We start from the raw sequence: 12,403 nt of genomic DNA on the forward strand, positions 1-12,403 counted from the left end.
AATGCTCTGTATTCGGCAACTGAGATGCCGAAAGCCGTATTCGGCACCTCAGTTACCGAATACGGCTCTGCCGTGCGCGCCCTCCAGAGAAGCTAGGAAGCTACAGTAGAAGGAAGAAAATAGTCTAAAAATTCATGTTTTTTATTTAGCTCACGATTTTATTTGGGAGTATAAAAATAGTCTAAAAATTCTAACTATTTTTATGAGCAAAATAGAGGTCACTAGCAATCCGTTTTAATTGGTTTGATCAAAAAAACATGAGCCAATATTTAATTAAAATTCTCTAAATAAGCCAATTTTTATAAATTCTATCAATTTTTAATGCCTCAAATAAATTCTCAAAAATCTAGAAAAAATCACTAATATTCTTCTAATGTGATGTACTAATTTATAAAAATATTTTCAATCCTATGTTATTTGGTGAAAAAATGAGTTACTTTGTAATGATCCATTTATATGCATTTTTATCATTTCATGTCATATTCTCTTTTTAATTCAATTTGAATAAAAATAAACGCATACATTCTCTTTTAATTCATTTCATGTGACATTCTCTTTTTAATTCATTTCATTTCATGTACTAATATTTTATCATTTCAAGCTCACCTAGCACATTTGACGATGAGATGTGCTAATATCCCCTCTGTTTCACATTCTCATTTATATGCATTCTTATCATTTCATGTGATATTCTCTTTTTAATTCAATTTGAATAAAAATAAACGCATACATTCTCTTTTAATTCATTTCATGTGATATTCTCTTTTATCATTTCAAGCTTATCCAACACATTTGACAATGAGATGTGCTAATATTCTTCTCATGAGATTGTTTTTTCATACACCTTTGTTGTCTGCACTAAGGAAGCAAAATGTGCCCAACCAAAACTTGTCACTCCTCCGTAGATCGAAACACCTTCGCAAGTGCGCAACATACTCTTGCCTTATCATGCTTTTCATCTCCTCAGCCGTGTATCTTCACACCACTCCAGCCATGACAACAAGGGCGGTCATCCTCCACAAAAGAGAATATCAGATGAAATGAATTAAAAGAAAATGTATGCGTTTATTTTTATTCAAATTGAATTAAAAAGAGAATATGACATGAAATGATAAAAATGCATATAAATGGATCATTACAAAGGAACTCATTTTTTCACCAAATAACATAGGATTGGAAACATTTTTATAAATTAGTACATCACACTAGAAGAATATTAGTGAATTTTCTAGATTTTTGAGAATTTATTTGAGGCATTAAAAATTGCTAGAATTTATAAAAGTTGGCTTATTTAGAGAATTTTAATTAAATATTGGCTCATGCTTTTTGATCAAACTAATTAAAACGGATTGCTAGTGACCTCTATTTTGCTCATGAAAACGGTTAGAATTTTTAGACTGTTTTTATACTCCAAATAAAATCGTGAGTTAAATAAAAAACATGAATTTTTAGACTACTTTCTTCCTTCTACTGTAGCTTGCTAGCTTCTCTGGAGCGCGCGCACGGCAGAGCCGTATTCGGCAACTGAGGTGCCGAATACGGCTTTCGGCATCTCAGTTGCCGAATACAGAGTATTTTCAGTATTTGAGGTACCAAATACGGTAAACAGTGTCGTATTCGGCATCTCAGATGCCGAAATCAGTGGATCCGACGCATTTTCGGAGTTTGAGATACCGAAATTGAGTTTTTGGATTTTAAGGTGCCGAATACAGGTGCTAGATTTACAAATACACCGATATGTTGTTTATTTTTGCAAATACGTTGACGTATGTTGTCTATTTTTGTATTTTTTCCATAGTTTGCACACTGTAAACCTATGTCATTCGGTTCTGACGATGCTTCATGATCCACTTTTTCAATTGATCAGGCTGCACAATGAAGTAACTAACTCTATCATATCGATTGGACTTGTATTATGCACACTGTTGAATTATAAGTGAATTATTTATTTTTTCTCATTAGTTTAGCTTTTTAGGTGAATTAATTAGTGTATATAGCTCAATATAGTATTAAGACTAGAGATCTCAAAGATTTAGAGTCCTGACAAGTACAATTAAATAAAAAAATACAACCCACTCCTACTTATACGTCTGAGGTTTGAAAGAGCCTCTACGTGAGGAGTGTTAAAATATAAATGAATTATCAATCTTTTACTATTGACTTAAACTTTTAGATAAATTGATTGATGCATACAGACAGCTTAAATGGAACGCTATATGTCGAACATTCTCCACTATCACAGAAATGACATGCTACTGTGTTCTCTTTTTTCAATAGTCTTGTCGACACATTGATGCAAATAAATTTTTTTTTGGAGGAACTACCGAACGCAGTAGAGAGGACATGGCATTCTAGTTCTGAAAAATAAAGAATGATTCGTTTAGTTTTAAAACAGCTCAAGACATTAAAAGGAATTGAACGATTGAGAATAGTAAGTACGGCCCCGCAAACATCGACGGCGCGCTCTTGCTTCGGGCGCATTGCATCTGTGTATATGTCCTTCCAAATGGGCATACAGCCAAGCATGCATCGATGTCGATCGATCGATACAATGAAATTGGTTGAACATGCATGTTTATTAAGATATAATTCCTCATATGTTATTAGCTAAAATTTAAATCTTTGATATGTTATTAGGCTCCATATATCAGTGATTAAGATGGTTTTATGTGTCATAGACACACGATGATATATCATAAATTCGTGAGTTTTATCGATAATATATAAGAAATTGCCTCATTCATTAACTCCCTTGCCTTTAATTTGCAACGATTTAACTAGCTTATCGATCCTTCATTGTTAAGAATAAGTTAAAGTAGCTAGATTGTTAATTGTATGTGAAATAGTCGCCCCAATTAGGGGTCAAAAAAGACCAAGTATCAGAAGCCGATTGATGCTTCAAAAGTTCTCGTGTACAATGTGTTGCGAACCTAGTATTAGTGCATGCACTTAATAGAAACAACCCATATAAGTATGTTTAATTATGTAGACTTCTTTTTTCGACACGGGAAACCTAACCCTTTTCCATTACAGAATAACAGGATCCAGTTCGTACATCTAGACTTGCATCAACTTAACCACGGGACTAAAAAGAAGTTCCAAGAACGAAGCAACAACTACAACCAAGATAACCAAAATAGGCAAAGAGCTCGATTTTTTTTTTTTTTAATTTCACTCTTCACCACTGAATACAGCTGTAGTATCTGAACATGAACGCGCGCACTCACCCCACACACACGAACCCACTCCACACACACCTAACGCACGCACATGCTAGCCCTACAACTATACGCAGCTTGAAGAAAGCATCCATCTGAAGATCACCAGGACCCAACGAGAATCCAGTAGACGACGAGCACGTCGTAATCCCTTCTGTAGCGCCACGCCAGAGAAGCTGGGAAAACCGAAATAAATTGGAACCCCCGTGCGTCACCCAGGCTTCGAGCCCGGGTGGGTTCGGCTCACACCCGAGCCTTACCACCTTGCCGAAGGCACGTTCGCACAAAGAGCTCGATTAACTGAGGCCACCTCCAGCAGCATATCGGCTTTTGCCGATCGGCTTCCTTGTGCAGCTACGGGAGCCGTGTCTCTTGCTGGTTCCGTCGTATAGATGAGTATTCCAGCAGCTCCTCTATCTGGTGCTACAGATATATTGGTGAGAGTAAACCTACACTATATTTAGGTACTCTCTTATCTTTATTATTATTTATAGAAAATGATCGTGAATCTAAAAAAAAGAGAAAAATAAAAAATAAAAAATATGATAGCTGTGGGAGATAAAAGAAATATTATAATAATATTGTAGGGTGTTATAATAATATCATAGGAGACAGAGACTTTCTTAAAAAGCAACAACATAAAACTAACACAGGGACTTTCAGACAGATAGAAACTGGATGTATTATCTTCCACGTCCGAAGGTACTGATTCTTCAACCTCCAGGCTAGAACCCGGAAGAATCCTCAGTAGACTTCTTAGTATTATATTGTTCTCGATCGGCCCCTTGTTGGTGCTGAAGAACTTTCTTTCGATTGTGACTGGTGTGATGAGTAGCTAGAAGAGGTTTCTGACGAGTCAAAACCGCTATTGAAACTGGTATTGTCACCATCGAGTATGTTTCGTGTTATTGTGTCGTCACTGTCATGGCGGCAGCAGCAGCTGCGGCAGCTGTATGGAGGTGGTTAGGTTTGCTGTCATGGCAGCACCGTCATTAGCTAGCTTTTCAAAGAAAAGTTTTATTAACTCTCACCAGTTCGTCTAATATAATAATAAAAGTTAATAAAACTCTATTTTCAAAAAAGTCACTATCAATTTCTATATAACAAAGATGTACATAGACAAAACATAAAAAAAAACTAAGAGAAAAGTTACGAAGAGCCGAATAAGCTAGAAACAGATCTCTACCGGTGTAGTTATTATGGTGAGGAAATGTGTAGCCTAAACAGTCATTCAAACCGGATAAAGAGCTCTCTAATCACTCTCTCTAGATGTTTGCATACCGAAGTAACCAGTTATGGTGCTCTTGTCTATTAGACTACCCTTCAGTTCATGAACGCCTAGCCTACTCGTACTATGTGCTCAACCTTTTGAGCTCACATTAGTTATACATTCACATTAGCCTAGGCCAAGACAGCATCTGTTGTGCTCTCTAGTGCACGCTCTTAGCCCTCGCGCGTCATCGCCTGTCACAAGCCCTGTGTTGGCGGTCCTCGTCTTTCGGCTCTTCTCCATTGGGGCAGCGTCTGCTGTGCTACCCACTGTGTGCCCCCGCACCCTCGCGCGTCGCCGCCCACCATGGCCATGCGTCGGCGACCCTCGTTGTTCGGTGCTCCTTTGTTGGGGTGGCATCCGCCAAGCTCTCCACCGCATGTTGCCACGGCCCCATGCAAGCGTTCCTTATTGTTCGGTGCTCCTCCACCGAGGCGGCATCCACTTTTCTCTCCACTGTACATCACTGCCTGCCATGGCCCCGAGTCTACGTTCCTCATCATCCGATGCTCCTCCACTAGGGTGGCATCCACCGTGCTCTCCACTGCTTCACCCCCACCCCCTCGGGGAGATCAATCCCTATGATCTCTGCCTAGGGATACACATCCCCTAGTGTAGGGTTTGTATCGTTTATCCTCCATATTGGTGCACCTCAGAGTTTTTTGCCTAATCTATAAAATCGATTTTCTCTTGTCAGTTGCTTGTCTGGTGTTTTTCTTTTTGGTTTTCTGATCATAGATCATTTTGCATCTGCTCCAGCCACCATGTGTTGTTATGGCTTTCTCCCTCTTGCCGTTAAGCGCACTGCAACCGCCGTCGAACCCTTCTTTGTTGTTGCTTGTATACCCCTCAGCGTCGCCATCTAATTTTTGCATGCTTGCATGCGTTTTCCTCCTCACCCCAGCTTCATCTGCTCCGGCATCGTGTGCTGTTCTGGCCTTCTCCCTCTCACCGTCGAGTGCATTGCAATCGTCGTTGAGCCCTTCTCTATTGTTGCTTTTATACCCTTCAATGACATTTCTCTCTTGTCGAACCCAGTGCAACACCAGCGCATCAAACACATCGAGATTGATCTCTATTTTGTTCGAGAGCGCGTCGCACTTGGTGATGTCCATGTATTTCATGTTCCAACTTCGTTGCAGTACGCCGGCATCTTCACCAAAATGGTTGTCTACTTCTGTCTTTACCGAGTTCAGACCCAATTTGAACGTCCGTTCCAACGACACTCAAATTGTGGGGACGTGTTAGACTGTCCCTTCGGTTGCCACACGCATAGCCTCCTCGTGCTATGTGCTTTTATATATATATATACACACACTTGTGACTTATAATCAACCAATGAAAATGTACGTGATTATCTCCGCTTACACTGTCGTTGTAGCACAGGCGGGTGTAGAATGCCGAAGTCATTAGCTAGCTAGCTAGCCAGCAGGCCGGCGACTCCTTGTAGATTAAGTTCATTTCCGTTCGAGGACGAGCGCTAGCTCGGGTGGGTGGCTCGCTGCTCCGAGAGTGCATGCGTGTGGCGTGAGTCTGTGTATGAGTTCAGCTTGTACTTCAGAGTTAAGGCCTAAAAAAAGTTCACTTCCATTAACAGGAAACAGTTTTTTACCGCGACTTGTAGCTAGTCATCGTCTAGTTATTTCCGAATCATTGCTCGTACGGAGGATCGAGTGGATAACCAGAGACTGTGTCAGCTCTCACAATTTGATTTGTAGTTCCTTTCAACATCACAAAATCAATTTGCCAAATCTGGCACCTAATTAACAAATTTCAAGAATGACCAGTCACAATCAACTTTGCAAGTCAACCGACGGTACTGATTTCTTCATTACATAGCTATTGGTTCTAGTGTTCTCTCTAGCCAGTCTTAGTTTTTGTTGCAGAGAACGAAGAACATGCACTTAAACCTACCAGCCCTTTTAAAAAAAGAAGCATTAGCCTGACCAAGCTCAAGGGGCCAATTAGTGTACAGAATCGGGGATATGGATGAGAATGATCCGAATCTAAATGTGTGTGGTCACCCAAGATTCTGCAGAGATCTTCCTTGGATCGATATGCTGCTTCCGTGTTCCAGTCCTCCTCCTTTTAAATCTTTTAGTAATATTTAGTTAGCAGCTTCTCATGTACAGTTTTATCCTGTGAGGAATAGAGCCCACGCATCATATATATTTCATGAATAGTTCATAGCTAAGCAACGTAACTCACCTGCCCGATGTAAATTACAAACCACCAGAATTATCAGACGACTCAGGACCTGTCCGATGAAGAATCATGCATGCATGCCTTTTTCTCCTTAATTTATTGGAGATGTATACACTTCCGAAGATCCAAAGGGTCGGGGATTGCATGCACGATAAAGGCCACAGTGGAGCGAGTCCATTCTTGGCTCTTGAGGCCAAGGAGCAAGAGCGGCTAAAGTGATCGATCGATGTCCAAATTCCATGCATGCTCTCGTTTTTGGAGTCCAAGTGAAGTGCATGTACGTATTCGTGCATGGGCACAACATCACACGCGCATGCACCTGTTAGACTTAAAATGAGATTAATTATGACTTACTCATGATTCTAGCTTTATATTAGAAAAAAAAACCGAGATTAATTAGGACTTGATCGTGATTCTAGCCTTATATTAGAACACATAAACCAAAACGAAAACGTGAGACTAACCAGAGCTCGAAGACGCCATTGATGACCGCTGATGTCCCCATGCCTCCTCAGTGCAGGCATGAAGTTGGTGAAGATTCGTGAATGTAGGCTCTGCTTGCATGGGTGCTGAGCTCCTATCAGCACTGACATAGTGGAGGTCGCCACTACAGATGGTTGCCAGAGATGTTGGTCTTCAATTCATTCCCACACCCTTTGGATCGGTAGGGTATTAAGGTTTTGGCCAACTTCAACCGTCAGGTGAGATCACACTCTCACCGAAAGTCGTGGACCCTTTCTTATAGGCATGTGATGAGTTGGAACCAAACCAATTGGAGGAGGCGTAGGCCCACCGATCATGAGCTTCACTCGGTCAACCGTGACTGTTGGAGGGTTAACTCCTATCGCAGGGATCCTGAGGGACCCCTTTTTAGAGATTCAGCCGGGGGGATGATTCTGAATATGTTTGCTGGAGAAATAAATGGATGTAAATGCGATAGCAGGTGGGGTGAAACGATCTAATCTGTTCTTGTAAATGCGATGGGAGATTTTTAGACAGGTTCGGGCCGCACTGCGCGTAACACCCTACTCCTATGTGGATGCTGTAAATGCCCTGAGAATGTCTCTCAGGAATGTGCTAGATAAAAGAATGTATGTCTATCCTAGAGACTGGGGCTCCTTGTTCTTCGGTTTCTATGCTCGTGCGAAGGTGTTTTTCGATCTCTGTTGGACTCAGTTGGCTCTGTGTGCGCTTGTCTGAGCTTGGATTCACCGTAGACTTCCCTTATCTGATCTGCCCCTCTTTCTCTGTCCAAGCTGCTGGCTGCTTTAAATACCCGCCGGCGGTAGCGTGCCCCAAAAGGGAGGGCACGAGTTCCAAGACGCCATAAATGGAAAGGGCGTCATCATGGCCTCTGCGCGAAGTGACGGGGGTTGAAAACGCGCCCCGCGCCCGGTCTTCAATCGTCATGATGGCGCTGGCAACGGGCGCCGTGGAGAGCGCCCACCGGGCAGCCGCAGAGCGGCCCGGCGTGCCCGCCCGATCTTGTTCGCTTGCCACAGCAGCGCGACAGACGGAACGCCTCGGGCCTCGCGATGCTATCCCGAGGCACGCTGGATGGCACGGGATGGGACCCATGCATTAAATATCGCCACGCCCTTCTGCCAGAATATGGCAGGAACTGACACCGAGCGTGGCGGGAGCAGTTGGAGGTGACAGGCCACGCGCGCTCTTAAATGCGGCATCGGGCATTTCACTAGCTGACACATCATCGCTAGATCCCTGTGGGGGCCACTGACGGGGGGCTTCCTGGGTCGTCGGGGAACTGAGTGCTCGGGGGTCACTGTTCACTTCCCCGAGTACTCTCTCCCGAGTACGCCCTTTCTTGGTCCTCGGGGAACTGAGTGCTCGGGGGCCATAGTTTATGGCCTGAGTACTCTCTCCCGGGCTTGACCGTACGGATCCTCGGGGAACCGAGTGCTCGGGGGCCGCTGCTCGTAGCCCCGAGCACTCTCTCCCGGAACTACCTTCCTTGGGTCCTTGGGGTACTCGGGTGCCCGGGGGCCACTGCTCGCAGCCCCGGGCACACCTTTCCCAGCACTCGGTTCTCCTGGTCGTCGGGGGACTTGGGTGCTCGGGGGTCACTATTCACCTCCCCGAGCACTTTCTTCCCGGTCACTTAGTCTTCACAGTTCATCGGGGAACCCGGGTACTCGGGGGCCACTGATTGTGGCCCAGAGCGCCCTCTCCCGGGACTTAGTCTTTTTTACCTCGCGGAGATGACCCCGCGGGAGGGTGTCACGTGGCGGAATGCTAGCCTGGCCTCGGGATTCGGGGACCCCTGGTTCTTGATTCACCGACAATAGCCTTCGGGCCCATTGACAATCGATGGCCCAGAGACTGCGGATGGGCCCTTCGTCGTCATCGAGACTGAACCCAGCACCGATGCCACGCGGCACGCTTTCAGGCACTGGCCTCTCCGGCCTGGGCCTCTGGTACGGCCCAACGGGGAGCCAAGCGGACGCGCGTCCAGCCAACTCCTGAGGCGCGTGATAACGAGGCGGGCGGCGCGCGTGGCAACCGCGCTGATCGAGAAAAGTGCGCTTGGCAACCGCTGACAACCATGCAGCCCGAGGGAGATTCGCCTGGCGGTTGCGCTGGCCGAGGAAATCTTCTCGCCGAGCACGCCACGACAGGAGATGTTTTGAATTTCCCTGGAGTATAAAAGGAGGGGAGCGAACCGCCCCCCTCTTTACGCCATCTTTGTGATCAAATCTTCTTCCTTTGCACTCCTGAGCCCTCGTCCTCCCTTAGGCGATCAGAGCACCTCTCTTCCCCCACCGTTCCAACTCATCCCCCACCCTGACAAGATGCCAAGAGCGGGAGGTAGCAGCCGCGACAAGACACCCGTAAGCGTGCTGCCGGAGTCCCGGTTCTTGAATGAGGAGGCGGCGGATAAAGTGCGGAAGCTGATGGTGCCCGAAGGCCAGCGAGAGGCCACGGTGGTGAGGCCGGCGAGCTTCCCGCCGGTGACGGACCGGTCGGGGCGCATCGTTCTCTTCGCCTCTTTCATGGCGGCCGGGCTGGTGCCGCCGTTTTCGACCTTCTTCCTTCAGATCCTCGACACGTACGGGATCCAACTGGCGCACCTCAGCCCGAACTCGGTTGTCGCCCTGGCGATCTTTGCCCACTTCTGCGAGATGTTCGTGGGGGTGCCGCCGTCGGTGTCGCTCTTCTAACACTTCTTCGTGCTGCGGCCGGCCGGGAAGAAGAGGGGCTTCTCCACCGCTGACGTTGCCGGCTGTTGCAATTTCTGGCTGCGGGACGGCCTGGCGGAGCAGTACATTCCCCAGGTGCTGCGGAGCAAATGGGACGACTGGCGGCGCGACTGGTTCTACGTCGATGTCAGTCCCCATGACCGCCTTACGCTGCCGGAGATGGCGGCGGAGCCCCAGAGGTTAATCTGGGAGGCACCGCCGCAGACGGACAAGCGGACTACCTGCGCCACCGCCTGGCGCCTCTGCGGGAGTGGGTCCGGCCCTGCTGGATGTACACGGGCCCCCAGGACATCACCAGGACCTAGATCGGCGCGGAGTGGGACCTGGACAATGCGGCGCTGAGGGGCCTGCTCTGGGTGGTGACCGGCGTGGAGGACCTGACCCGGGCGGAGCTTCCCTGGGAGTAGCTGGCGCTCTGCGCCGACCCGAACCGGTTGGCGCTGCAAGCGACGCTGCCCGAGTTCGACGCCCAGGGGCTGGTCGACCGGCCAAGGCGCCGGAACCCCAGGACTATACAGATTCCCGGGGTGAATGAGGCGACCGACCGCGCTCCGAGTGCCTCCGGTGGGAGCACCGCCAGCAGCAGGACGCAGACGAGCGGCAAGGGGGCCGCGGGCGGCTCGGCGCAGACCGGTGGTGCGAGGGCCACGGGTAGCAGGCCGCAGGACAGTGGCGCTCGCGCCGCGGGCAGCAGGCCGCAGACCAGCACCGTGGGCCCTGCGGGCGGCAGGCCACAGGCCGGTCGTGTGGCGGCCACAAGCAGCAGTCGCCAGGCCGGTGGAGGAGGCGCCGCCGGCAGTGGGGCAGCGACAGCGCCGGGGGACAAAGGGAAGCACCCCCGGACTTTCGTTCCTACGCCGACGTCCTCATCGTCGCCGTCGCCTTCGCGGCAGCGGCCGCTGGCGGGCGACGCGAAGGAGGGAGGCCGGGGCGGCCAATCGTCCAGCGTGGGGTCCACGACGGAGGCGGCATCTGCGGTTCTAGAACCCGGAGACCAAGGTCGGCACTTGAGCGGGTCTACAGCGAGTGCCCAAGTCGGCCCACCGCCGACGACGGGCATCGGGTGCCGGAGCCCAGAGACCTAGGCCGGCACGGGAGCACGTGTACAGCGAGTGCCCAAGCCGGCCCGCCGCCAGAGACGGACTCCGCGGCGGTCCCGCAGAGCCCCCTGTCGAAGAGGAGGCGGGAAGATTCCGGGCCGAAGCCATCGGGCCTGGAGTACAAGATCCCGGAATCGCGGTGGCAATATCGAAGACCGAAGACTGCATAAGTTCTTCTTTTTCCTGAGCATGCTTCGCCCGGAGTGAGTTCAGAGAGTGACCTTATTTTCTCTTTCAGGCCGCCTAAGGACGCTGCCGGAGACCAAGGATGGCCGGAGGCGTCGAGGCTGGCTCCAGCCCCCGAGCCGAGCGCGCTTGAGCCGAGCGCGCCGGTGGAGCCAGAGCGGCATAGCGCGCCGGCCGAACTAGAGCCGCAGGCGCCGCCCTGCCCCGAGCCGATGGCAGAGGCCACGCTCGAGCAGCCGGCGTTGGCTGAGCCCGCCCCGAGAAAATTGAGTGCGGGGCGGATGGCCTCATCGAGGGCGGTGCCTGCGTGGCAGTATTCGGGGACCCTGAGCCCCTCAGAACCCTTCCCGACCGTCGTCTAGCTGACCTGCAGAACCCTTCCCGGACGTGCTAGGAAGCGCCCGGGAGGTGATCGAACGGCTGGAGGTTGCCGTGGCGGGGGAGAGGACACAACTTGAGGCGGACCGCGCCGCCCTTGTTGAGGAGAGGGAGCGGCTGGCGGAGATCAGTCGCCTTTTGGAGGCCAGCGTCGCCGCGGCGCGCACCGCCCACGAGAAGGAGTGGCGTACGATGGACGCGGAGAGGCAGACCCTGGACGAGATACGCAAGGAGGCCGTCACTGAGTAGGAAGAAGCCACCCGCCAAGGTGAAATATCGCGGCGGCAGGCCGCCGAGGTACTCGCCAGGGAGAGATTGGTGCGGGCTCGGGAGGACGCGATCCTGTCGTGCGAGAGGGCGGTGGAGGCCTCCCAGGTGGACTTAGCCTGCCAAAAAGACGAGGTTGAGCAGAGCCGCGCCGAGCTCCAGTGTCGGGAGGAGGACATCGCTATCCGCGAGACCGACGTCGGCATCACGGCGACGGCTCTGGACACCCGGGAGGAGCTACTGACTCGCCGGGAGGCGGAGGCTACCGAGGCGTCGGCGGCCTTAACTGCTCGGGAGGAGCGGGCCACCCAATGGGAGTCAGAGCTGACTGCGCGGGAGCAGGCCCTCGCCGCCCTCGCCGAGCAGGTGAAGAAGCAAGGCGAAGTTTTGGCGCCCGGCGTTGTCCCGACCAGCACGGCCGAGGGACTGAGCTTGGAGGAGCAGCTGCAGATCCTAAAGGACGAGCTCGAGACCATTAGCGCCGAGCGGACTAATGTGAAGCTGATGATGGGAGACATCCTTCGGCAGGCACGGAGGTCCGTGAGGGTGGCCGGGCTCGGG

General features: G+C 50.0%; 1 protein-coding gene across 1 annotated transcript; it reads right to left on the bottom strand.

Annotated features, from left to right (window-relative positions):
• Positions 1-6,138: 6,138 nt before the first annotated feature.
• On the bottom strand, positions 6,139-10,971 carry LOC133895217 (uncharacterized). Its single transcript, XM_062335375.1, has 2 exons — positions 10,457-10,971; positions 6,139-6,247 (listed from the first exon to the last, which is right to left on the bottom strand). The coding sequence occupies exons 1-2, from the start codon at positions 10,969-10,971 to the stop codon at positions 6,139-6,141; spliced, it is 624 nt and encodes a 207-aa protein (XP_062191359.1).
• Positions 10,972-12,403: the final 1,432 nt, after the last annotated feature.

Source organism: Phragmites australis, chromosome 16, assembly GCF_958298935.1.
Source record: "Phragmites australis chromosome 16, lpPhrAust1.1, whole genome shotgun sequence".
Classification (NCBI taxonomy): domain Eukaryota; kingdom Viridiplantae; phylum Streptophyta; class Magnoliopsida; order Poales; family Poaceae; genus Phragmites; species Phragmites australis.

What these genes read in the sequence shown, in the direction of transcription:
- LOC133895217 (XM_062335375.1), bottom strand. Translation starts at nt 10,971, where the DNA reads ATGCCCGTCGTCGGCGGTGGGCCGACTTGGGCACTCGCTGTAGACCCG. An exon ending in CCGGAGGCACTCGGAGCGCG is followed by an intron (nt 6,248 to 10,456) that starts GTCGGTCGCCTC and finishes TTTGTTAATTAG; the next exon opens with GTGCCAGATTTGGCAAATTG.